Source organism: Elgaria multicarinata, chromosome 2, assembly GCF_023053635.1.
Source record: "Elgaria multicarinata webbii isolate HBS135686 ecotype San Diego chromosome 2, rElgMul1.1.pri, whole genome shotgun sequence".
Taxonomy (NCBI): Eukaryota; Metazoa; Chordata; class Lepidosauria; order Squamata; family Anguidae; genus Elgaria; species Elgaria multicarinata.
In genome coordinates, this window is record NC_086172.1 from 18793112 (window position 1) to 18818846 (window position 25735).

At 44.2% G+C, this 25735-nt stretch overlaps 1 protein-coding gene across 1 annotated transcript in view; it reads right to left on the bottom strand.

Moving 5' to 3' along the window:
• Positions 1–25735, bottom strand: part of ERBB4 (erb-b2 receptor tyrosine kinase 4) — a 622759-nt gene that overhangs the window by 215461 nt on the left and 381563 nt on the right. Inside the window, exons 13-15 of the mRNA XM_063115870.1 lie at positions 16047–16179; positions 4973–5066; positions 3697–3851 (exon numbers count right to left, since the gene is read on the bottom strand). Coding sequence (XP_062971940.1) covers positions 3697–3851; positions 4973–5066; positions 16047–16179 — 382 coding nt within the window. The remainder of the gene's footprint in view (positions 1–3696; positions 3852–4972; positions 5067–16046; positions 16180–25735) is intronic.

Genomic DNA, 25735 nt, shown 5'->3' on the forward strand with positions numbered 1-25735 from the left:
CTGCATTCTCAGGAGATTAAAATGGCAGCAGGGACAAGTTCAGCTGTATGGGATTAGTGCTCCTGTTTGCACCAGGCAAAGGCAAGAAAATCCCTTACTGGTCCCTGCTGGGATGCCAGGGTCCCAGCATTTGCCTGAGCACACAGTGCTCTGGTGCCAGGTCTGCCAAATAGGTATAACCAAGACCAGGTCAGTTTATGTTATGACTCAGAAAGATCAAATTCCTCAAGCATTTCTACTTAGAAGCCATTGGTCTGGTTTAACTGACAAAATTCCTATAGTGGATACATGTCAAAGAACAGACCTCATTAGAGGATTGGTGTGGCAACGCAGCTCTGCAGATTTTTTGACAGGTATTTTGGCCATACTGCTTTTTTCTTAGTTTCATTCCAACAGTCACTCTACCACAGAGGATTAACGATATGCTACATCACGTAGCATTTTGATTTTTCACAATCATTCCTCTTCTGGGCTAAACGTCAAGACAGACATCACATTTCTATTACTGCTCCTTTTATTTCCACCCGAGGAGTCCGGGACAAGGAGGGAGGAAACCCAAAATGCCCGTTTCTATTAGACAGCGATGACGCTGGAGAATTCTGGATCAGAAAATGAAAAAGGGGCAGTTTCGCTGGTGTTTTAGAATAAGTAAATAGCAGCAAAAGTTGGCAAAGCTACTATCAATGCTGTCATTTTTCATGGCTTGCCAGTCCCAAGAAAGATGAGCTGTTTATTTATTTATTTTGGAAGGGCTAGCAAAACAAAGATTTCTAGAAGTTCTAGCAAAAGAAACAATTCATGATATAACATATTGAAGAATATTATCTTTGCCTGGAGCATTTTCCCCTTGGCCCTCTGATCATAAGGATTGGATTCAAATTCACCAAACTGTTTTGGACAATATTGTTTACTGGCTCTACTCTTATGTTTCATGTGCAGAAACTTACCAAGGGAAGTTTCCTCCCCACTCCCCAAGCATAGGGATAAAGAGATGAGAAAAACTTCAATGGTTACATTTCTACATATCCTAGCACAGGAGCAGAACCAGTTAAAGGTACAAGACAATACCAGTACGATTTCGGGAGCCTACATTTGTAATTGGATTGGGAATAAAGTTTGCATGGTACTATGTTGTGATAGAATATAATGTATACTTAATTTGAGTTATGCAAACACGTTCCACTTGAAATCCTTCCCTCTCTGTTGTTTCTTCCCACTTTTCTTATTATATAACTGAAGAATTTAAGGGGCCAACTGGAAAGTAAGCTCTGCAACAGATTCTGGCAGTGCCTCTGCAATCTTAGTTTCATTTCCCTAATGGCTCTATTGTAATTAGATTTGCAAAACCAGCAAAAGGTCTCATTTTGAATGGCAACAGCTGTTGACATCAACATTTTATTGAATTATTTACTGGTTTAATTTTAGCTGCAAAACAATACACCCTCTTGTGAATTATTATTTTACAGGATGAAGATGATTTTGTTGTCATTCTCCTCGTCGTCGTCATAATCTCTTGCTTTTGGTTGGGCATAGCCCAACTGTCTCATTGCGGAGTAACCATTTTTAACTCAAGTGGCCCATATCAATCACAACTCACAAAAAATCATCTGTTGTACTGCCAGGTTTGTTTATCGTTATGCTACACATTTTGCATGTTAAACAGTGACATTTGAAAATGCGCCGCTTAGGAGCCTGTCTATATGTTATACTCACCACATGAAAGGAGCCACATGCAAGCCAGGCTCTGGCTGTTGAGAATTCAGAAGGTTCCTCCAGAGACTGGCAGAGAAAGCTGGGAGGGGTTGTGGCAGGGCTGGTCATCTTTCTCTTGTCAGTGGTTTACCTTGGCCATGGCTAGACCAGGCCTATATCCCAGGATTGTCCTGGGATCATCCCTGTACATCCAAGGCCTTAGCTAGGCCTAAGGTTTATTCCAGGATGGTCCTGGGGTAATCCCTGCCTGCTCCCGGGATATCCTGTGTGTCATTTATATGAACAGGGATGACCCTGGGATGATCCCGGGATAAACCTTAGGTCTAGCTAAGGCCCATATGACACACAGGGGATCCCAGGAGCAGGCAGGGACGACCCTTCCATTTGCCTGGGATAATCATCAGGTCTAGCTCTAAGGCCCTCATCTCTTCCCTTGGAGTTAGGAGCGGAAGAGACAACAAACTGATGAGAAAAGGTAAGAGAAGCAGGACTTATGGAGAAGGGCAGCCAGGGACCAAATAGTCCCCTCTAGCTTTCTCTGCCTGTATCTGAGAGAAGCAGGAATGGACAAATCTTCAGCAGACTCACGAGCCAGAGTCTGGAGATGTCTTAATTCAGTTTATTTTCATGTGTGTTCTCAGGAAGTTGTGGCATCCTGAATCAAACCAAACCAAACCAAGCTGCTAGGGACTGGATGAACTATCTATATAGCAACTTCACACACTGACCAATGTTGCTTTCTGGCTAAACCCAGATAGTATCTTAATTAGATGCTGCTAAAAGAGGATGAAAGAGTAGGGAGGGATATATGGGTCAATCAGCAAGCCCAGTCAGCTTGAGCTAGTCCATGATGCTGTTTTTAAAAAATGGCTCATTCAGAATAATCTGATTCTTCAACCATGAGCATTATCCTTTGAAAAGCATTCCATTGAAGTCTTCTGGAAGTGGGCATTTTATTTTTAACAGCGTCCCGTGGCATCTGCTCCGTGAACATTAATGCCGAAACACAGTACTCAAAACCAAAGAAAGGGCTCTTAAATAAATATGAATGAGATTCTGTATCTGTGCCAGCTTTAATGTTAGAACTATTGGGGATGCTTCCGCACAAGTCAGGCCCATCACAAGGAGCATTCATAGAAAACAAAAGCCATTCTAATAGGTTTAGAGGAGTAGTGTTAAACACAAGTCATTGCGACATAATAACGGAAGCGGAAATGTAATCACAGATGCCTGAATCAAAACCTTAGAAGATTGTGCTGTTTTCCAGCTATAGATAGGGAATATGTTTCAGCAGCCAAACTATTTTAGTAAATTGATATCTGTACTGCTGTGGCTTAGCAAGGGAAAATAGTGCATGAATAAACACTTGAGTGAAACACGCCATTTTTATAAATCTTTATAAAAACTAAAAGGTCAGAGACATTCTGACCAAAGCTGACATTTTTTGTAGATGCATTTACAATTATCATTTTTACAGCACCATCACTATTCATGCTGTTTCACACAGACGTATGAGCAAGAATATGGGCCTCACCCATATAATCCAAATGGGGTTATGTTTTTAAAACATAATTTGAACATACCGCATGCACAGAGGGAGAGAGGACTGCGCGTCCACGCATATAACACAGACAGACCGAGAGAGAGAGTCATTCTGTGGGATGATCCAACCAAAATAAGTTTCACTGTAAGCAATTCTCTCAGTGACAAACAATGGCTTTCAAAGAGCTGAGCTTAGGCTATATTAGGCCCGACTTATATTTCACATATGCGTACAGACACAAAGAATCTAATTTGTGAACACTGTTCCAGACTAATCAGGGCAAGTGAAGTTGGGCAGGCAACTGCCCAACTTCACTTCTGATCTTAAATATATTTGCTCATCTTATATTTGCTGATCTTAAAATATGTAACATTCGGCAACCATTTTCTAACATGGGTAAATATAGGAAAATGCCATTGTTTTAAATCACAGAAGCTTACCCTTGGGTGCAGTTTGGATGACAAGAGTGGCATTCGCGGTTCTCATCGGCATATTTAAAAATGAAGCTGTTAGTCCCTTGTACTCCATCAGGGCACTTTTCCACACAGTTGGGTCCATCTTTGAAATGGAAGCATTTGGTGCAATGATCTGCTCCCTAAACGGAGACAATGAACACGCAGTGTGTACACATCATCTTCTCACTTTGGAGCTCCCCAAGAGCTACTGGCAATATACCAGATGTATCAGCCTCATATATTTTGAAGCACAGTTGCAAAATGATACCTTGGTTTCTCTGTGGTGTTAACACATCCCCCCCCCCGTGGTCGGTTATTGCTCACAAAGAAGTCCTTGAGAATGCTTTGGGGATCGTTGCAAGGGCAGAGCATGACCATTTGCAACCAATTTGGCGTAGGCCACCTGGAGGATACTTCACCAGTGATTGAGAGGTTTCGCCAGCTTCCTTTTGCCTCCCAAGACTCTCATTTTGACCTAAGAAGTGCTAACCCAACTTGGATCCAGACATCTTCCCTGGAGGCAGCATTTTATTTTTATTCTTTTTGTGAGGATTCACGTTTTCCTGGCACTCAAAGCAAAATATTTGGTGGCTAGGACAGTAAAAGTCTTCTTGTGTGTCTGTTCTAGGGTTGCAAGTGCTGCATAAAATGTGCCAGAGAGCTCCGGCTATTGGGTGGTATAGAAATGTAATAAATAAATAAATAAATAAATAGACAGACATGAGAGTTTCCAGAGCATTAGCTGGATAGCACACGAGACTTAACGAATGGCACGTAACTTGGGCTTCCCTCCCATGCCATTCTGTGAACATTTTTAAAGATATATTTTTCTCCAGCAGCACACATGACCCCTCTCTGCATTTTATAATCGTAACAACCCTGTGAAATAGATTAGGTTAAGATACAATGACTGGGTTCACTGCCCATACCTGGGCAGTGATTTGAACCTGAGTCTCCCAAACTAGGTTTGACATGCTATCCACTATACTAGGGGTAGACTACCTGGTGCCTCCGGGTGTCTTGGACTACAACTCCCATAAGCCCCAGTCAGCATGTTCATTGGATATGGGAGTTGTAGTCCAGAGCATTTGGAGGGCAAAAGGTTACCTACCCTTGCACTACACCATGTAGACTTCATTTTTTAGCATGATTTCTTTAAAACAAATTAAGGAAATATCTTTAGTTCACATACATTTTCTCCAACATGCCTTTAGTAGCTACCCATTACACTGTAATCCTGCAGTATCTAGATTGTACTTACCGGACCCCTACATGTGATCCTGTTGTTATCCATCTTCTCACACTGAGGGTCACATTCCACGCAGACAGAACCATTTGTGAACTCCCTGTATTCCCTGGGGAAATAATAGGCAGGTTAGGCAAGTGACACGGAAGAACCAGAAAGTATAGAGTCCTGGGTCTGGTGACATCCTCAGTCTAAGGAAAATGTTGCTGGGGGTTAGTGTTGATGCCGTCACTAGGCAGGTTCAATTTCTGACATGAATATTGTTGCTCTGCTAGTGACGACACTTATCCCACTGGACCTACCTTCTCTCTGATTCTGTCCAATTTACTTCCCCATCAAGGGAAACAAAATATTGGTGCCTGGATATTCAAAATCCTTAACAAGCTAGCCAGGAGTTTAAGAATGGGAATGCAGAACCTACAGAAAATAATGTGCACCATCCACCTTTGGGTGCCCATTTCATTTTTGCTAACAGTTCCGAAAAGCAAGAGTATTGAGACGCCTCAACCCTGTTCAGATAACATGCTAAGCCTCAGTGGTTAAGCATTTTGAGCTAAACAATAAGGCTTAGCATGCTGTGTGAACCATGGCTTAGTGTGTTGTGTGAACCATTCATAACCATGGTAGCTACATAACCATGGTTTAAACACACTCACTAAACATTTGCTACAGCCTAACCACGGTTTAGCATGTTGTCATAATGGACCCATTACGTCATTTTTGTCAGTATCCAATGCTCTGAGTGTGCCAAAGCACAGAGCTCCATTGGGGGGGGGGACGGGACAAGTTTCATGAATTCCCAGGAGGCAGCAAAAGGTCATGATGAAATCGATATTCGCGAATTTAAATTCAACCAGGATGGTTTCCTCTATCTCAAAGAATTACAACTCTCACAGCTTTCATGTTACACTTTTAAACACTCTTGCAAGTTTTTCCTTTGTGTAGGGGGAAAGTCTTATCCAAATGCTACATACACAGCGTTATTTCAGAGTCAGAAATAAGAAAGGCAGGGCTGCTGCTTCTAGAACCTCATAAATCCTATGTTTGGAACCTGAAACTGTCACCAGGTGTTAAAAGAAGTGTTGGTGGTGGGAACAGTGCCTGGACCATCACCCTCTTCCACCTTGCAGGTAGTCCCAGTGGTTGTATCCAGCACCAGAAGTGGCTGTGGCCCACTGAGTCAGTGTTCAGCAATAGCCTGACCTACTAGCCTATTTAGTTGCCAAACCCATTTTTAAATATTAGGCAGGGTTGTTGCAAGGGAGGACTTTGGGGTGATGGCTGAATGAGGCAGGTGGCCTCTCCCACCCAGTACCAGCATCACTGGCAATTTTTTATCAAACAATTATGATACCTCTAAGACTAGGTCTGGATAGTCCAGTCCCCAGTCCCAAGGAGAAGATGGAAGTAGAGAAAGTATTGCCATTAGTCAAGTGTCATGGGCAACTATCAAGATGATTCCACCATGTCTGATGGAAACAATGACACTGTTTAGGGGCTGCAGCTCTCTGCTACCTGCACAACTGGAGCTGCTGGCTGAAGGGGGAACTGCAAGCAGTTCCACCCAGAACAGCCCATAATCCTCTTGGCCTGGCAAGTCAGGTGACATGGAAGAACTCCTCGCTCTCCTTTACTCCTCATATCGAGGCAGTAGCTAAATCTTGTCATTTCTTCCTGTATAATATTGCCAGGATTCGACCATTTTTGTCTGTCTCTTCTGCCAAGACTCTCGTTCATGCACTGGTTATCTCTCGGTTGGACTACTGCAACCTCCTTCTCTCTGGCCTCCCCTCATCTCACATCAGTCCGCTGGTCTCTGTCCACTACTCTGCCGCTAAGATCATCTTCCTGGCCCGCCGCTCTGACCATGTCACTCCGCTCCTGAAATCTCTTCATTGGCTTCCAATTCACTCCAGAATCCAATATAAACTTCTCCTGTTGACCTTCAAAGCTTTTCACGGTCTAGCTCCTGCCTATCTCTCCTCTCTCATCTCACACTATTGCCCCGCTCGTGCTCTTCGCTCCTCTGATGCCATGCTTCTCGCCTGCCCAAGGACCTCCACTTCCCTTACTCGGCTTCGTCCTTTTTCCTCTGCTGCCCCTCATGCCTGGAACGCTCTTCCAGAACACTTGAGAACTACCAACTCAATCACAGCTTTTAAAACTCAGCTAAAAACTTTTCTTTTCCCTATATCTTTTAAACATTGAGTTGTTCTGACTCTATACTGTTAGCTTCACCCTACCCGGTGCCTGTTTACACTTCCCTCTGCCTGTTTGCATTCTCTTTCCCTCCTTATTGTTTACTACAACTTTATTAGATTGTAAGCCTATGCGGCAGGGTCTTTCTATTTACTGTGTGGTCTGTGCAGCACCATGTACATCGATGGTGCTATATAAATAAATAAATAAATAATAATAATAATAATAATAATAATAATAATAATAACTCTTGTGACATCCTCAGTCTAGGCGTTGCTGGGGAAGGATGCCTAGTTTTCCCTTTCTGCCCTTCAGCCAGCCTATCTCCAATCCATCCTGTAGCCTGTTTTCCGTCTGCTCACCTCCAAGATAACTTTCAGTCCTTGGGCTTGACTGCCCAATGCACAAGTTCCTCCCTTGCCATATAGAATTTCCTACGAAACCCACAATGTTTTCTCTTCTGAGCTGTGCCAGCACTAGACTGTAATCACCCATCACCTAGCCATGGCAATGCAACCTCCTTTCTATCGAAACCATAGAGGGAAGGATATATCTGCAGTTGTCGAAGGTGAATCCAACACTACCCATGTGCAGGGTTTACACAACAGGAGAAGGCCTGATATGAGGAAGAGCCTTAATAGAATGAGATAGACAGCAATCTGCTGATTTTCCTTCTCCATGCATTATGTGAAAGCGAAGGATCCTTTATTATCCCTAACCCACATTCAGGAGGTCACCTGCGATACTCCAAATGTACCATCTCACATGCCAGATTCAAAATTCAGCCAGACTGGTCATTTCCATTATTTTACTTTAGAGTATTTCTCCCAACATATTTTCTCAGACACAACAAATCAAATGAGTCACACACACCCGCCCATGTGTCTGCTCAGAGAGGTACAAACATACTGTCAGGAATGAGTAATAATAAACACAATGGGATTCCAGACAGTGTGTGAGATCTAATATTGTGACAGGTTGAGCTACTTTTTTTTTCTTTTTTCTCTTTAGCATAATATAAGATCTGGTGAACAAGCCAAGAGACAGACAAGAAAGAAATCACTCCAAATGTAAATCCATTTTCTATACTTATTTCCTAGATTAGGAAAAATAACCCCATATAACCAATATAGTACGATAAGTTAGAGAAAGATCCAGCCCCATCAGTCTTCTACATTCCATGCCTAACCTAAGACTGGAACTACACTGTGGGTGGAAGACCCAGGTTGGTGAACTTGAGTTTCCACCAAACATCAGTAAAGTGTAGAGCAAAGGGTAATCTGAGGCAGAGGAGCGGCAGGTGGAAGGGTGGGTTTTTTAATCCTTTCCTACCTACCACCTTCCCTCTGTGCCTGCTTCCCTCCAGCTGTTTTCCTCATGAAATGGCCAGCAACATACCCATAACTCCAGCTGGGGGGAAAAGCAACTGAGGAAGAAGGCTGCAAGTGGCGAAGTGGTAGGGCAGGGAAAGTTTATGGGCTTTGCTAGACCTACCTTAAAATCCAGGTGTGTGGAGGGGCGAGCCCGCGCTGCAACTAGCACAGGCTGTCTCTCTAATCCACACATCAGACGCGACAGGCTAAAGGAAAGCCCCGTTGCATCCGCCATTTTTTCTTATTTTTAAAGGGCCGGGTGTGCAGGAGCACAGAAGCGCCAAAGGTAAGTTTTTTTAAAAAAATAATAATAAAAAAAGATTTCCCCGCTCCCCCCTGGCCCAAATCTCACCCCCTGGCCCCGATCTCTCCCACCTGGCCACGATCTCTCCCCCTGCCCCGTGCACGGCTTCTCCCGGCTACGCACAAGTAAACTGTGTAGCTGGGAAAAGCCGTGGAACGGACTAGACTTTCTGCGGTCCACCCGGGACTGCGGAAATACCGGGCCAAAAGTGGAGCCCGTTAACCCAGGGCAAGGGAGGGTTGACCCTGCTGACCCCGGGATCCCCTGTGCGTCATCTGGACACACAGGAGCGAGCCCCGGTGTCAGCCCGAGCTAAACCCTGGTCTAGCAAAGCCCTATGTCTGTTTCAAGACAGAAGCTTTGCTGACCTGAAATACCTTTCTAAACAACTTTTAAGTTTTATTTAACCCTCCGCTTAAAGCTGGTTCAAATGAATCCCAACACCACCGGAAAAAATCACAAAATGTTTGTTTCAACCTTCCACCAGTCCATGTTCTAGATAGTCTGCAACCATCATGGAGAATGAATTGCCATGGGGTCTCTCCTCCACTGCCAGTTAAATGGAGGGGAAATCATTGTTTTATTCCTACTGTGTTGAGGGATCGATTCCACCACTATTAGAATGACTAGGTCAATGGAAAAACTGCACACACATAGAGTGCTAGGGGTCACACCAACCCTACCAAATGCTGTTTAAAGTTATTAGTTACTTCGTTTTTTGAGAGAAAAGAGCTGAAAAAATTAAAAAAACCAACCTTTTATCTATTTGTAATGAGAAGAAATAATAATAAAATACCCAATGGATGGGGGAGCTTGCCAAAGATAAAAGAATTTAAACGAACCAGAGAGTTGAGTTAGAAGACTGCTGCTCACGTCCATTTTATCTATTTACACAACTGACAAATTACTACATTTCTTTAACATGACCACAAATGGTATTAGGAGTCAATAGTAGCTCACAGGTTTACAAAAACCCTTTAAAAACTGGGGAGTTCTCAGTGACTGTGTTCATACAACACGATAACCTACACTAAAGGTTCAGTATGGGTTGAGTGCCGGTTGTCATTGAACCATGGGTTGTTATTTATTTATTTATTTATTTATTTTATTACATTTATATACCGCCCCACAGCCGAAGCTCTCTGGGCGGTTTACAACAATTTATTGAACCATGGGTTGTTGTATTGTCTGAACTTAGCAACACTAACAAACCATGGTTTGTTTTCCATGAAGACCATCTACTACTGTATATCCCCCTACCCTCATTGCCACTGTGGCTCCCACCCGCAATGCTGATGCTGCTACTACAACTAGCACCCACTCTGCGGATCATCTCATGGTGAGCTTTCTGAAGCGCTGTGTCAGCTAGAAAAGTGGCCAGTGCAGCTCTCAAGCAAGCCGGCCAAGTCCAAATGCCTGGTCTGAGGGTTCTTCCTCAAATTATCTCCAGTGACATCCCTCCCACAATGCCTGGCTTAGACGAAACTGGTGAGATGTGACATGGGACACACCATCAAAGGAATGAGTTGGCTTGGATGGGTGGTGTGGGAAGTCTGACATGGATGGCAGGCAGTGGGGGAGGTGGGGGAAGAAGAAGGTGCCATAGAGGCAGCAATGGCAGGCAGCAGTGGTACATGTGTACTCTCCTGCCTCAGGTGAGAGGAGAGCTTGCACCGCACTAGGCAGCACAACATTCACAGGCTGCATAATGTACCCTCCTCCAGCTGACAGTTTCTCTGCTACAAATCATCATCACTCTCCTAACTTCACTGCTCTGCAATTATTCAAGAGAGATTTTGTCCTCACTCCTGACAAACACATGGACTTCCGTGCTATCTGATCAGCACCACACTGTACTTCTTTATTGTGAAAGCTTGTACAATGCAAAGAATACACAATATTGTATGCAAGCCGTCCACATCCTTGTGGGAGGAGAAATATAAAGAGGTGACCCAGTTTAAAGTTTAGGAAGAACAGATAGAAGTGTGTGTGAGCTGTCCCCTCTAACAACATAGTGGCCACGAGATAGTGCCTGGCTTTGCGGGGTGCCAGCAGCAAAGAAGGGCAGCATTACCGAGAAAGACAATTATGAAGCATAAAATTCGGATTCCTTGAAATTCAACTCTCATATTCATACGAGCCGTATTCTTCTTCACAGTGTCGTTCCTATATATCCAAAGGGACATCATCTAAAATTATACCGAGGAAGATTTTGCAAAAAAGATTTTTCATGACCGAGGTTGAAAAGAAAAATCTTTCAGTGAAATTGGCTATGATTACTAGATGCTAATGGGTAATTCAGACTTCTTTCATACATCCTCTGGACCGAGCCTCTCTCTTTCAGCCCTCACATCAAATAGCAGTTTAGCACAGGCTTAATTGAAGCATACTGACTACTTAAGTTAAACACATTTTCCAAATATCAGCCCCTGGAAGAAGATAGGCTTATGGGGAGGTGAGGTCATTTATAAAGAGACTCCACATAATCAATTAATTTAAAGTAGTAATTCGCCGAATTTTCATACATGAACATCTGGGTTCAAAAAGAATATTTGGGGGGGACGCACCAAACCTTCAATCTCTCCATTTTCTCCCCCCTCTCTCTCTCTCTCTGGCTCATACTTGCTATAGCAGGAGCCGCCCCTTTTTCACTAGGACCTCTTTCTCAATCATGGAAGGAATTCTCAAAGTAAAACTGGTGAGATCATACTGCCCTTATACTAATCTATAGTGCGACCACACTTAGAGTACTGTGTACAGTTCTGGTCACCACACCTCAAAACGGATATTGTAGAGTTGGAAGAAGTAAATAAAAGGGCAACTAAAATGATCAAAGGGTTGGAGTATCTCCCCAGGAGCGAAGGCTACATTACATGGGATTGTTTAGGTTGGAGAAAAGGAGGCTAAGGGGAGACATGATAGAGGTAAACGAAATTATGCATGGTGTGGAGAATATTACTAGAACCCATCTACATCCCATGGAGCTGACTGGTGGGAAATTTGGGAAAGATGCAAGGAAATACTTCACCACAGAGAGATAGAATTGACTTCTACAAGATGTAATGATGGCCACTAATGTGGATGGTTTTAAAAGGGGATTGGAGAAATTCACGGAGGATAAGGCTAGGATTGGCTACTAGTCCTGATAGTCATATGCTACTTCCAGTATCAGAGGCAGAATGCCCATGTACATGCTGGGGAACATGAGTGGGAGGGTGTCGTTGCACTCATGTCCTTCATGTGGATTCCCTGTGGGCAGCTGGCTGGCCACTGTGTGAACAGAATACTGGACTAGATGGACCCTTGGTCTGATCCAGCATCAGGGCTCTTCTTATGCTCACTATATGATTCCAGCCGATCATGGACCGCATCATGAAGGTGATGACATCACAAAACTACACACAGCCAATCACATCTGGCTTCATGAAGGACAAATTAAGCGATCACATTGAACGCGCTCAGAACGGGAGAAGGGGAAGGGGGCACCTCCCCTTATTGCCGAGGCAACTGGCTTAACATTGTGATGGTTGTGGTTCTTTCATTGCCAGCCGTTGCTGAGCAGCATGTCTGAGGTAACTGGGCCAATGCTCCCAGTTTTTTCTATGCTATGTTCCAAGGATGAGCAATATAGACTGCTAAGACAACAAGAATGAATCTGGTTGTCTCAGCTACAGGGATGCCATCATGAACACCACCAGTGTGGTGTAGTGGCTAAAGTGTCAGACTGGGAGTCGGGAGATCCGGGTTCTAGTCCCCACTCGGCCATGGAAACCCACTGGGTGACTTTGGGCCAGTCACAGACTCTCAGCCCAACCCACTTCACAGGGTTGTTGTTGTGAGGATAAAGTGGAGAGGAAGAGGTTTATGTACGCCGCCTTGGGTTCCTTGCAGGAAAAAAGGTGGGATATAAATGCAATAATAAAAATAAATAAATAAAATAATCATTTTCATGTCCTTTTGATCTGAAAATACTGAAAAATCACTGGAAGGTGGCTAATTGTGAAACAATTACAAAATCCTCTCAAGCCTGTTTTGATTAAGCTCCAATTTAAAGTTAGCAATCTTTCTAGATTTAAATGGCATGAGGGAATACATGTAGTGGTCTGAGTATTGAACCAGGACTGGGGAGACCCAATTTCAAATCACCAGTCAGAGATGAAGCTCACTGGGTGACCTTGGGCTAGTCACTGCCTCTCAGCCTAACCTACCTCACAACACTGTTGTGCAGATAAGTGTGTGTGTGTGTATAGGGGTACTGTATATATGATACCTTGCCCTCATTGGAAGAAAGGCATGATGTAAATGTAATAAAAGTGATGTTGTATTTTTTAAAAAGATATATTTCATAAAACTGAATGCATACCTGTTTAATACTCTGCACTTTTACAAATAATCTTTTAAAACACCTTGATAGTCAACTTGGGACATGCTGAACTAGACAGTGACCTGAAACATGACCTGCTGGGCTAGCCATTCAAACAGCACTCCCAACAATTATCAACTGTTAACTTAATCATGAAGAACCTAGTTGACCTCAGTTGGCCTTGGGTCAGCAAGAACACAGGGGTCGTGGCAATTAATAGTTTGAGGCAAGAGGGGAAACGAGGGAAAGGAAGGCTTCCTCAGCATGCCATCTGTGAGCTACTATTGAAGACCTGGATGTCTGTATCTGAAAATGCCCTTCATATGTTAGATCTACAATAACATATGTAGACGAGACCACATCACGCCAGTCCTTTTCCAGCTTCATTGGCTGCCAGTCCAGGTCTGGGCCAGATTCAAAGTGCTGGTATTAACATTTAAAGCCCTAAACGGCTTGGGGCCAGGTTATCTGAAGGAACGCCTCCTCCCATATGTACCTGCCCGGACCCTAAGGTCATCCTCAGGGGTCCTTCTCCTTGAGCCCCTGCCAAAGGAAGTGAGGCAGGTGGCTACCAGGAGGAGGGCCTTCTCCGCTGTGGCACCCGGCTGTGGGATGACCTCCCTAAGGAGGTTCGCTTGGCACCTACGTTATATGCCTTTAGACGCCAGGTGAAGACCTTTTTATTCTCCCAGAATTTTAACAGTCTATAAATAAATTCTAACTTGGTGTTTTAAAGTTGTAATTTTGCATTGCTGCTGTTTTTATCTGGTTGAGCTTTTATATTGTATTTTATATTATGGTTTTATACTGTTGTTTTATACTTGAATGGTTTTAATTTTTGTGAACTGCCCAGAGAGCCCTGGTTATTGGGCGGTATAGAAATGTAATAAATAAATATTTAGAACAGAGTTGTGCAATTGTGTTGCCTGCGTCTTGCACTTGTGGTGCATGTTTGGTACATGCCTGAGGGGTTATTTCTAGTAATCTGCACGTGGATGCTTGTCTACCACAAGCAATGTATCTATCTATGCATATTACCTCCTCCAGATATGTGCCTGGAAGCAGAAGAAGAAGCCAAAGAATGTGGGCTTTAGAATGCACGCGACTCTACCTTGATTTCTTACAGGGTGTTTTATTTATGGCAGTGTCTGAGCGCACACATTAATGTATCAAATCATTCTGAAACAATGTCATACCCATCAATGCCTCTCACTGAATGTACTGGGTCATCTTGTGCCACAAAAGGGCTTCCCTATTAAGGGATGTACAAAACAATTTGATTTATATAACAGTTCCACTGAATTCTGTGATGTTCAGATTGCATCAGGCCATATCTGGAGTTCTGTGAACAATTCTGGGCATCATATTTTTAAGAAGGACTTTGAAGAATATCCAGAGAACAACCAGTGTGGCAATGGTCTGCAAATCAAGTCCTGCAAGGAGCATTTGAAAGAGCTGGGTATGGTTAGTCTAGCGAAGAAAAGGTTAAGGCGAGGCATGATTGCAGTTTTCATTTACCTGAAGGGCTGCTCCAGGGAACAGGACGAGAACCAATGGGCGAAAATTGCAGGGAACGAGATTTTGGCTAAACATTACGTCTGCCAGCTAAGGGCAGGAGCTGTTCAACAGTGGAAAAGGCTGTCTTGGGAAGTGGCTAGAGGCACTCCTTTGCTAGAAGTATTTCAGCAGAGTCTGAATGGCCATCTGTCCGGCACTCTGTTGTTGCATCAAATGGGGCTAGATGACCTTCTGACTCTGTGATAGGACCATTTTGGAAGATATGCTGGTTTTTTGCTGCTGTTGCTCATCATTTCACATTCAAATTACCAACCCGCTATTTCACATTTTACTGTCGCTTATCAGTCCCCCACATAAAACGCAGTCAAACTTGGCATGCTGGTTCACATTTTACCAGAATATTACACATCAGTTTCCTTTCAAAAACATTGACCTGTTATTCGGCTTCATGCCAAGCTTGTCAGCCCTTCCCATTCGAAGCTTATATCTGGCAATCATGTATGTAACCTTCCCAATCACAGGCTTGGCTAGCTATTTCACTTCAAGCTAGGCTATATTTCAGACTTTCCCTATTTAAAGGACACACCTGGCTAGCTACTGGACATCATACCCGACTACTGCATGGTAACAAGCATGTTGCTTGTCTAGGACACTGATCTGCAACAGCTAATTGCTTCGGGAGAGGAAAAATCAAGATTATTTGTAGGTTGATTGCCTCCTTGATTAATCAGAACCTTACAATATGCCTGTTCAAGTTTCAGGATCATAGAATCATAGCATAGCAGAGTTGGAAGGGGCCTACAAGGCCATTGAGTCCAACCCCCTGCTCAACGCAGGAATCCACCCTAAAGCATCCCTGACAGATGGTTGTCCAGCTGCCTCTTGAAGGCCTCTAGTGTGGCAGAGCCTACAACCTCCCTAGGTAACTGATTCCATTGTCATACTGCTCTAACAGTCAGGACGTTTTTCCTGATGTCCAGCTGGAATCTGGTTTCCTTTTACTTGAGCCTGTTATTCCATGTCCTGCACTCTGGGAGGATCGAGAAGAGATCCTGGCCCTCCTCTGTGTGACAGCCTTTTAAGTATTTGAAGAGTGCTATCATGCCTCCCCTCAATCTTCTCTTCTCCAGGCTAAACATGCCCAGTTCTTTCAGTCTCTCTTCATAGGGCTTTGTTTCCAGACCCCTGATCATCCTCATTGCCCTCCTCTGAACACGCTCCAGCTTGTCTGCGTCCTTCTTGAATTGTGGAGCCCAGAACTGGATGCAATGCTAGATAAAGGGCATATTTCTGGGAAAACTCTAAAAAAAAGTGCAGGAGAAAATGTCTTACCCATCATAAAGGTTACAAGCCTTTACACAGGTCCTTCCTCTGATGAAGTGCTTACAGGACAAACATTGGTCTGGTCCTGGGCCCCAGCATCCATTCTTTGAGCATAGTGGACTGCACTCCATCCCCTCTGCAGCTGTCAAATAAAGAGAAGAGTGACCATTTACAATTTACCAATATACTATATGCTAAACGGCAACCATTATTCTCAGATTTATAATGCAGAATTCCACGTAACCCCCTAAAACGCACACGCACGCACACACATAATAAAGCAGACAGGACTCTCCCTGTGCTGAGGAAGAATATAGGAGAGTCCAGAACCAGAGCATGGGGAAAGTGGTGTTGCACATATGGAATAGCCAGGACCGGTGCCAGACTATTTTGCGCCCTAGGCAAGGTGAGCTACTTTCACACACACACACCCAAAATGCCAACTTTGATTTTTAAGAACATCTGTTTCCTGGAAAAAATAAGAAGCACAAAACTTGAAACTGCTAAATTTATTTTTAAAGTGCAAGAAATACGTCATGCCAATTATAGCAAACAAATTGGAAAGGAACATCTATGGGACTAAAATGCATTATTTAATAGGAATATCACCTCCAAATCATCTCCCCCACAACTCACACATGCGTGCACACACACACACTCAGCATCGCTCACTCCAAACAAACACACGCATGAACACATGCATTCACTCAAAGACCCCATGCAACCCATTCACCCATAAATTCTCTCTCTCTCTCTCTCTCTCTTCCAGACGCGTTCCGGAAGTCCAAACGTGGAGCCGCCCCACCCCCACCCCAGCGTCCCTGGCTTTGCTTTGGCTGGGTGGGCGCAGAGTGCCATCTCGCCCGCCCAGGCCCAGCTGAATCCTTGGGCCGGGCCAGCTCACAGCCAACGCGCATGAGTGCTGCGCTGTGCCCTGTGCCCCTCTTAGCTTGGCGCTCTAGGCGGCCACTTGAGTGGCCTCTATGGTAGCACCGGCCCTGGGAATAGCCTGCACTCAGAGAACACTGGCTGGCATAATCATCATCATCCATTTGTTACTAAGTTTCGGGGTGGGTGGGGAATCCACTTCCAACAGACTTTATTTATTTATTTATTTATTACATTTATATACTACCCCATAGCCGAAGCCCTCTGGGCGGTATACAAAAGGTCTGCTTGCACTTGGAGATGCTCCTATGGCCAGCTGATTTTCACAGCTTGGACTTCATGTTGGCATTGGGACCTACAGTAAGTAGCTTCAGGGTTATTTACCGAGAAGTACTATTGCTGCCTCTCCTTTTAAGTTCGGCTTGTTCATTAGGATTTTAACTTGTCATCTGATGTGCAATCTATCATTGTTTTAAATAGTATGTGTCTGAAGCATCGTACAAATGGAAAGGCGATTTCCTCCCCCCCACACACAAAAAAACACACCTTTTTCTTTTTAAGGTTCACTACTAAGGAGCAGAATGCTTGGAATTAATGTGTCGCATCTTCCTGTGGTGGCATAATGCACCATTTCTGAGATGTTGACGAAGAATTTCTAGTTGGGAGAGTGCATGAATAGATGGCACTGGGGAGATTAAAGGCTCTAAACAAGAGTACTATTGTGTGGCTTTATGGAGATGTCCAAAACCCTCCCACCCTTTCATATCACTGAGATAACGATCAGTGATTATTTTAGGTGTGCATTATTTGTAAAATTTTAATAATGACATTTTATATAGGGTGACCATATGAAAAGGAGGACAGGGCTTCTGGATCTTTAACAGTTCTATTGAAAAGGGAATTTCAGCAAGTGTCAATTGAATGCAACTGTTAAAGATCCAGGAGCCCTGTCCTTTTCATAGGGTCACCCTATATATGCGGAACCTGGTGAAATTCCCTCTTCATCACAACAGTTAAAGCTGCAGGTGCCCTGCCCTCTTTCAAATCTGGTCACTCTAGTATAGCTCCTGCACTTTTAACTGTGGTGATGAAGAGGGAATTTCACCAGGTTCTGCATATATAGGGTGACCCTATGAAAAGGACAGGGCTCCTGTATCTTTAACAGTTGCATAGAAAAGGGGATTTCAGCAGGTGTCATTTGTATATACGGAGAACCTGGTGAAATTCCCTCTTCATCACCACAGTTAAAGCTGCAGGAGCTCTACTAGAGTGACCAGATTTAAAAGAGGGCAGCTTTAACTGTTGTAATGAAGAGGGAATTTCACCAGGTTCTCCATATATACAAATGACACCTGCTGAAATTCCCTTTTCTATGCAACTGTTAAAGATACAGGAGCTTTGTCCTCCTTTTCATAGGGTCACCCTATTTAAAAGCATGTGCATTTCTGTTCTCTTACCTGGGGGTGGGGTGGGGGGATGGGCAGCCTGGCTTCACAAGACAGGGAGCGCTCCCCAAAAGACTGGAGATTGCATCAAGCCCCTGCCTAGGCCTCCCGTTTACATTCTGTTCATTGCTACTTCTGCTGCACCACACCACATCATCTTACATATTTTAAAATGTCTCTTGGTTGAGAAGCAGCTACTCCATATTCCTGCCACCAGAATGAATGGCCCACTCTGCCTCATTAACAAAAACACTGAATATCTGTCATGCGAGTGTACTGTGCACTTGAGCATATTATTACTTTTATATAGCTGTTCCTTCCTCAACTTTGGCTCAATCTGCTCTTTCATCATAGTGCTGCAAAATGCCTCTTTTGATCTATACAGGTTGCCTTGCCTATGGCTTACCAGCATTATTATTATTATTATTTTTAAAAAAGTGCCTTGCTTGTTATTTTCCCAAAGAGTCCCAGAAATTAACAGGCCTAAGATCTGAGCTTCCTCAGGGTCTCCAGGGGAAGGAGTCAAGGGGACAGGAGGGGCTCCTTCTCACAGGCTCCATCTCCAGCCTACTCCCCATCCAAAAGCTGGAGACCAGCAGTACCACACCTTTCCCAGCACATTCTTCCAATCTCAATACCCCCCCCTCTTTCCCTCTCTGTGTGTGTCTTTGTGGGGGAGAAAGAGCCTGAGAGATGGACAACAAGTCAGGAATAATAAATATATCATGAAACAGAGAGCAATTAAATGGAAGTTATTCCATGACTGCTAAGTTTGCTCAGGACCCTTTGGTGAGGCACTTTATCAAAAGCCTTTTGGAAGTCCAAGTAAACCATGTCCACTGCATCACCCCTGTCTACAGTCCTGGAGACTCAGACCTTAGCTAGACCAGGCTATATCCCGGGGCAAACCCCGGGATTGTCCCTGTGAGTCCAGATGACACACAGGGGATCCCAGGATCAGGGAGAGATCATCCCTTTGGGCCTACTTTTTCCATGGGCTCGGGCTGAGCCCAAGACCGCGGAACATGTGGCCCGTTTCCACAGCTTGACCCCGCTCCGCGTGATTACTCGCACGGAGCCGGGAGCTGCACCCGTTGGGGTAGGGTGGGGGGAGTGGGGAAACCAAATTAAATTTTTAAAAAGACTTAACTTTAGCGCACGAGCGTTCGTGAGCTGCGTCCTCTTTAAAAAATAAAAATGGCAGGCGCAACACCTCTCTTCCTGAGGCCATCGCACCTTATGTGTAAACGGGGCAGAGATCTCGCGTTAATCCCAACGCGAGATCTCCCCTCCTCTGCCCCGGACTTTCAGGTAGGTCTAGCTAAGGCCTCAGGGTCTGTGTTTCAAGAGATCTGGCAATGCTCCTCATAGGGTACAATTTTCATATGAACTGCACCATCTCAATTCCCACAGCGCTATAATACTTATACTTTCAAAGTAACTGGGACAAGACTATGGCCCTTTCTACACCTAAGGATTATCCCAGGAAAATGGAGGAATCATCCCTGCCTGCTCCCGGGATCCCCTGTGTGGTATTTGAATGCACAGGGATGATCCCGGGACAAAAATCGGGGGGAAAGGCTGGTGTAGAAACGGCCTGTGTATCTCTAACCCGATTAGTCTCCAGACAAAGGCCAATGCACTTGGGAACTCTAGTTTCCATTTATCTGCCCCAATTACCTTGCATCTCTCCTCACAAAGCACCCTGATTCCAAATTCAGTTCAAGTGAAATATTAGAATTTGGGGGACGACGACGACTTAATTCAGACTAATACTTGAATTCCTCACACATGCCTACCATCTACCCCAGGTTCTTTGGACAGAAAACCCTATATGATTACGTTCTGTGTGCCCACACATACTGAGTTCCAGCAGTTCTTAGCATTCGCTGTCAAGACTGATCTCTTCCGGCAGGCCTATCCAGTAGAATTTTAGGATATTTTAGTAAGTTTGTAGGATGCTTTTAGGATATTTTTAAACAGTATATACCTTGTTTTTAATCAGTATTTTATGCATTTTATACTTTCCCCGCCTCGATCCAATTGGAGAGGCGGGTAAGAAATAAATTATTATTATTATTATTATTATTATTATTATTATTATTATTATTATTATTATTATTTCCAGCCAGAGGAGTGAGGCACAACTAGGGCATTGTCCCTGGATCATCCCTGTGCATCCAAGTGACGCAGAGGTGATCCTGAGAGCAGGCAGGAACGATCCCTCCATTTCCAGGGATTTCTGGGACCACTTCCCCCCCCCCCCTGGTTTCCCCTCAATCCCAGGATGATCCCGAAGACCGCAGACAGTGTGAGCACCTATCTAGGCTTCTTCCCTCCTCCCCGCAAGTAGCGGAGGTCAGCAGAGGGAAAGAGCGAGGCTGGGGGGAGTCCAGGGACATCGGATGGAGCAGGGTCGGGGCTTCTTCTTTTTTGGCCACTTACTGTTTTGGTACTTACTATCCACAGCATTTGGCCACTATTATGAATTAACTTTCTGTAATTGTCTTACAATATTATCAGCATGTATTGTTTTCTCTCTGCCACAGCGTTTTGTCTACCACGGGAGCCAGTGCCTCTAAAATTTATAACACGCCTGTGACCTATAACCCTGATGCAACTGCTATTCAGAAAATGTTGCAATTTTGATTACCAATGAAGTTTGGAAACGGTATATTATCCGGAATTACCGTCTAGATATAAGTAATGGAAGCTTTCTACGTTTTCTCCTGTCTACAATTGCAGAGTCATAATTCATGAAAGCCTTCTATGTTTTCTTTGGTTATAATTGTTACGGCTTTTTCAGTTCATATGTGTGTGTTCTACTCTTGTTATAAGTAATGAAAGTTTTACTTAGATTCACAACTGTAAAGGTTTTGTTCAACTGCACACGTATTTAACTCGTGGTACTACACTGTGTAACAAGTCTTAATGTTATGTAACCATCGGATATTAAGGCAGATGGTTATTGTTGAGGTGGAATTTAACGTTATTATAACTCACACTGATTTATTAAAGGACTATTTTCATTTTGATCTGCCCCATATTGTCTAGCACAGTGGTTCCCAAAGTGGGCGGTACTGCCCCCTTGGGGGCGGTGGGATTGCATAGGGGGGTGTTAAGAGGCAAAGAGATGGAAGGGGGGCGCTCAAAGTGGTCTTTACTGAGAAGCGCCTCTCCAGAAGGTCTTAAAACCCAGGGACATTTTTATGGGAGAAGGTAGTTTGGTCCCGAGCCATATAGGGGAAGAATCCACACATGTATTAAGACCATTTAAGAAGAGCCCTTTTAATAGTGAATTGCTATCCTGCACTATGGAGAGCGATTCAGAAGCTCCTGGTTGCATTTCCAACATCATATTTGGTGGAATGTGGTTTGGTCTGCCTACTTCTCTCCAAGCAAAGAAATCGACTCCAGATTACTAAACGTGGTGATTTAAGACTCATGTTAAGTGACTTTAAACCAGACATTGGGAAACTGGTATCACTTCATCAAGCCCATCCATCACATTAAGAATTTACAGAATAGTGAGGTCCTCTACCCTAGTTACTAAATGTGATATCTAATATTCTTGCTAAATGACTATCAGACTTGAAAAGTTGATATCACTGGATCAAGTTCATCAATTGTGTTTAATTGAACAAACTAAAAAAATGTAATTGGATTTTGAATAAATATTCAATTAATTGTTACTGTTTTGAATTTTATTGTTATTATCTTCCTTAGTGGGTCGTTGAAAACTGCTATTCTGAATAATGATTTTTATAGGGTAGGGTAGGGGGCACTGGGCATGAATTTGTGGAACCAAGGGGGCGGTTACCTGAAAAGTTTGGGAACCACTGGTCTAGCATATTCCACACTAGAAAATATCCAATACAGTCTTGTTAGCACAGATTGGATAGTATAGACCTAGTGTTTTCCTACAGGATCCATTCCATGTTTGTTCCTCTGTTTTTTTAAACATAAAATGGCAAGAGCAACATCCCGACATCCGTCTTCCCTTCTGGGACGTTGCACTTCCGTTTAAATGACCAGGGACGATCCCAGAAAAAGGTACGTCCAGGGTTATTCCCCCTCCCTCCCTCTACACCCTAAGGTATAGACACGTCCCTAGTTATTTCATAGTGACCAGGAAATGCCTGCAGGGGGAGCGCTTGTTTAGCACTATGGATCTCCAAAACAGAGAAATTATTTCACTTTGGATCGCTCACAATGGCGAAGAGGACTTGGGCATCATACTTTAAGAAACAAACCACGACCTTAGGAAATTATGATCTTGTCGATGGATGCATTAGAAAAAAACAGGGAGACTTCGGTTTAATTCCCTACTCATACACAAGATTCATTGGGAACCTTAGGTCACACACGTCGTCTCTCACCCTAGCTATTAATTAAATAATTAATTACATTTATATCCCACTTTCCAAATAGCCCAAAGCAGCATACATGACCCCATTCCTTTCCATTTTATCTTCACAATAATGCTGTGAAGTAGGTTAGGCTGAGAGTCAGTGACTGCCTCCAAGCCACAGACTCTCAAGTCACCCAGGGGCTGTCTGTTCGTGCTCAAAGCCCCACGATGGCTGTGAATCTGCACCATGTCAGTAATATGATGCCAATTCACAGCCACCATGGGGGCTTTTCCATGAAGCTGAGCACTAAAAACGACAGGGACTTACCCAGACTTTTTTTGTGTAGGAGTGAGGTCACCGCACGGTGGCCAATCTCGGTGTGTGTGTGTTCCTGACAGAAGGCAACTGGGGATTGGATGATGGAAGCCAGGAAAGCCAGGAAGAGGGCAGTGGCTCCAGTATCTGGATGTCTGCAATAAACTCCACTCTCCCTCCTTGGCGTCGGGATTACCCAACGCCACCCCGCGTAAGCAAAATTGCAGGGGGTTGGGGGAACGTGCCACCAACTCGGGGCCATGAAGACAGCCCCCAGCGACCTTCCTGGTCGAGTGGGGTCTAGCACCCAGGCCTCCCCAGGCCCCGTCAACAGTCTTACAGCTACATCCCACTGGCTATCCCAGGGATGTTGGGGAGGGTGTGCCATCCAAAGTTGCTTGGAAGAATGGTGGCATAATAATAAATGAATTTATTGAATTGATTTATTGAAATCTTGTTTAGAGTCTTACTGCAAAAAGATGCTTGATGACATGGTTTTTTTAAAAAAACAACCCCATTTTGTGCGATATGGAGAAATCGTTAAACTGTCTTGCCACTTTTTCTAAGGCTAGAGTTCTTTAAGAGCCTTCTGGAACATTTGACAAGCAAATGAACTCCCTACACACAACCAAGAGGAGGGCAACCAGGTTGATCAGGGGTCTGGAAACAAAGCCCTATGAAGAGAGACTGAAAGAACTGGGCATGTTTAGCCTGGAGAAGAGAAGATTGAGGGGAGACATGAGAGCACTCTTCAAATACTTAAAAGGTTGTCACACAGAGGAGAGCCAGGATCTCTTCTCGATCCTCCCAGAGTGCAGGACACAGAATAACGGGCTCAAGTTAAAGGAAGCCAGATTCCAGCTGATCATCAGGAAAAACGTCCTGCCTGTTAGAGCAGTACGACATTGAAATCAGTTCCCTAGGGAAGTTGTGGGCTCTCCCACACTAGAGGCCTTCAAGAGGCAGCTGGACAACCATCTGTCAGGGATGCTTTAGGGTGGATTCCTGCATTGAGCAGGGAGTTGGACTCGATGGCCTTGTAGGCCCCTTCCAACTCTGCTATTCTATGATTCTATGATTCTATGAAGAGAGAGAAAAATAAGGAGCCTCTCTACATATATAAGACATAAACCTGTGAGTAATCTTTCATTAAAAGCCTTGGGTTGTCAGTCTCTTTTATTAAAGGAAAGTTCCACAACAATATTACCCAGTTAATTAAACAAGCAGGAATAAAGTCAATTAGACCGCAAAGATTTATAAACTTAATTGACTGAAGGTGTTTATGAAGAAGCTGAGGCATCCCAAAACAGAACTGGCGAAGCACTACAGAGCACTTAGGTACTGTTTAATTCTTCCCTATTCACGCTAGTCTATTACTCCCAGTAACTGAGGAGGAAGCAGCAACATTTTTCTGACCTATTGCTTATTCTGCCCAGAGCTGAGATCTCCACTTTCATTTCACAAAAATGAGCCACATGTAGATCATTCGTAAGACAAGAAAGAATGCTCAAAGAGACTATTAGCTGTACCCAGAAAGTAATCAAGAGTTTTCTGTGCTACTTGGCGGCAGGCTTTCCGAACTTCTCAGTGCTGAAAGCTAGCTTTAGACTTTCAGCCAATAGGAGCAACCACTGGGGACTTCTCTGGCTAGGCACTGTTCTGATTCTGTGTTCTCGACAATACACCACGTGGCTGGCACCAATTAAATGCTAAATAGCACTCATGATGGAAATCTCCCATCAGTCAGGTTTTCTCCCTTTCAAACAATGAGGTCAAGATAATGGTTTGTGATTTATAGTTAAAAGAACCTGTCTGTTAGAAAATTAAGCACTTTATAGGTGTTACTGAACTCTTCCCCCCCCCCAAAAAAAGTTGATGATAAATCTTTCTCACATGATCAGGTCACATCTGTCTAGATGACGAACCTTTACTACCTTGCATTACAAGTTTATCCCTGTTGCTCTCTTTGGTCCACTACTTCCTAGCTCTATGCTACAATTGTAGGGTAGGATGGTGGTGGAAAGGGGGGAGTCCATAGTTCAGGGGCAGAGCATACATTCTGCATGCACAAGGTCTCTTTCAAAGAGGGCTAAATGGACTGTAAAATTGGGAGGGCCATCTTGCTGAGTAATATCCAGGGCAAGGTGAAATTCTCTTTAAAAATAAAAAACGCTTTGGTATGTTTCCCTAAAGGCTTCAGCTGATACAGGTTGCTAAGCAACAGTAACAACGTGTAACATCAGCTGATACACGTTGCTAAGCCCCTCGCCTGACTCCTCCGGGCTTTCCAAGGTAATCCTACCCCCCTTTCTGCCTCTTCGCTCTCCCCCTCCACGTGGGGGCACCACGGTCAAGAGCATGAGGGAGGCACGGCCGGGGCCCTTGGTGGCCAGGTGAGAGGCTGCTCACCTGCTGCGAGCCAAGCCCCCAGCCTAATCTCATGCGAGCTGGGCGGGCAGCCCAAGGCTGACAGGAACCCTGGGGAGAGGGGGACACCTGCTCCCCCTCCCCCCAACCTCCCTGCCCCCCAATTCTGCCAGACGGCGCTGTATCAGTGGCCTCCAAGCAGCCTGCGCCCCCACGATGATATTTAATTAATAAACTTTAAGATATGCTACAACGGCGTATGTTACTCCGGGTACAGCTAGTTCTCTTTAAAAAATGTCCCCCCCCCCCAATACATCTTAGCTCAGTTCAT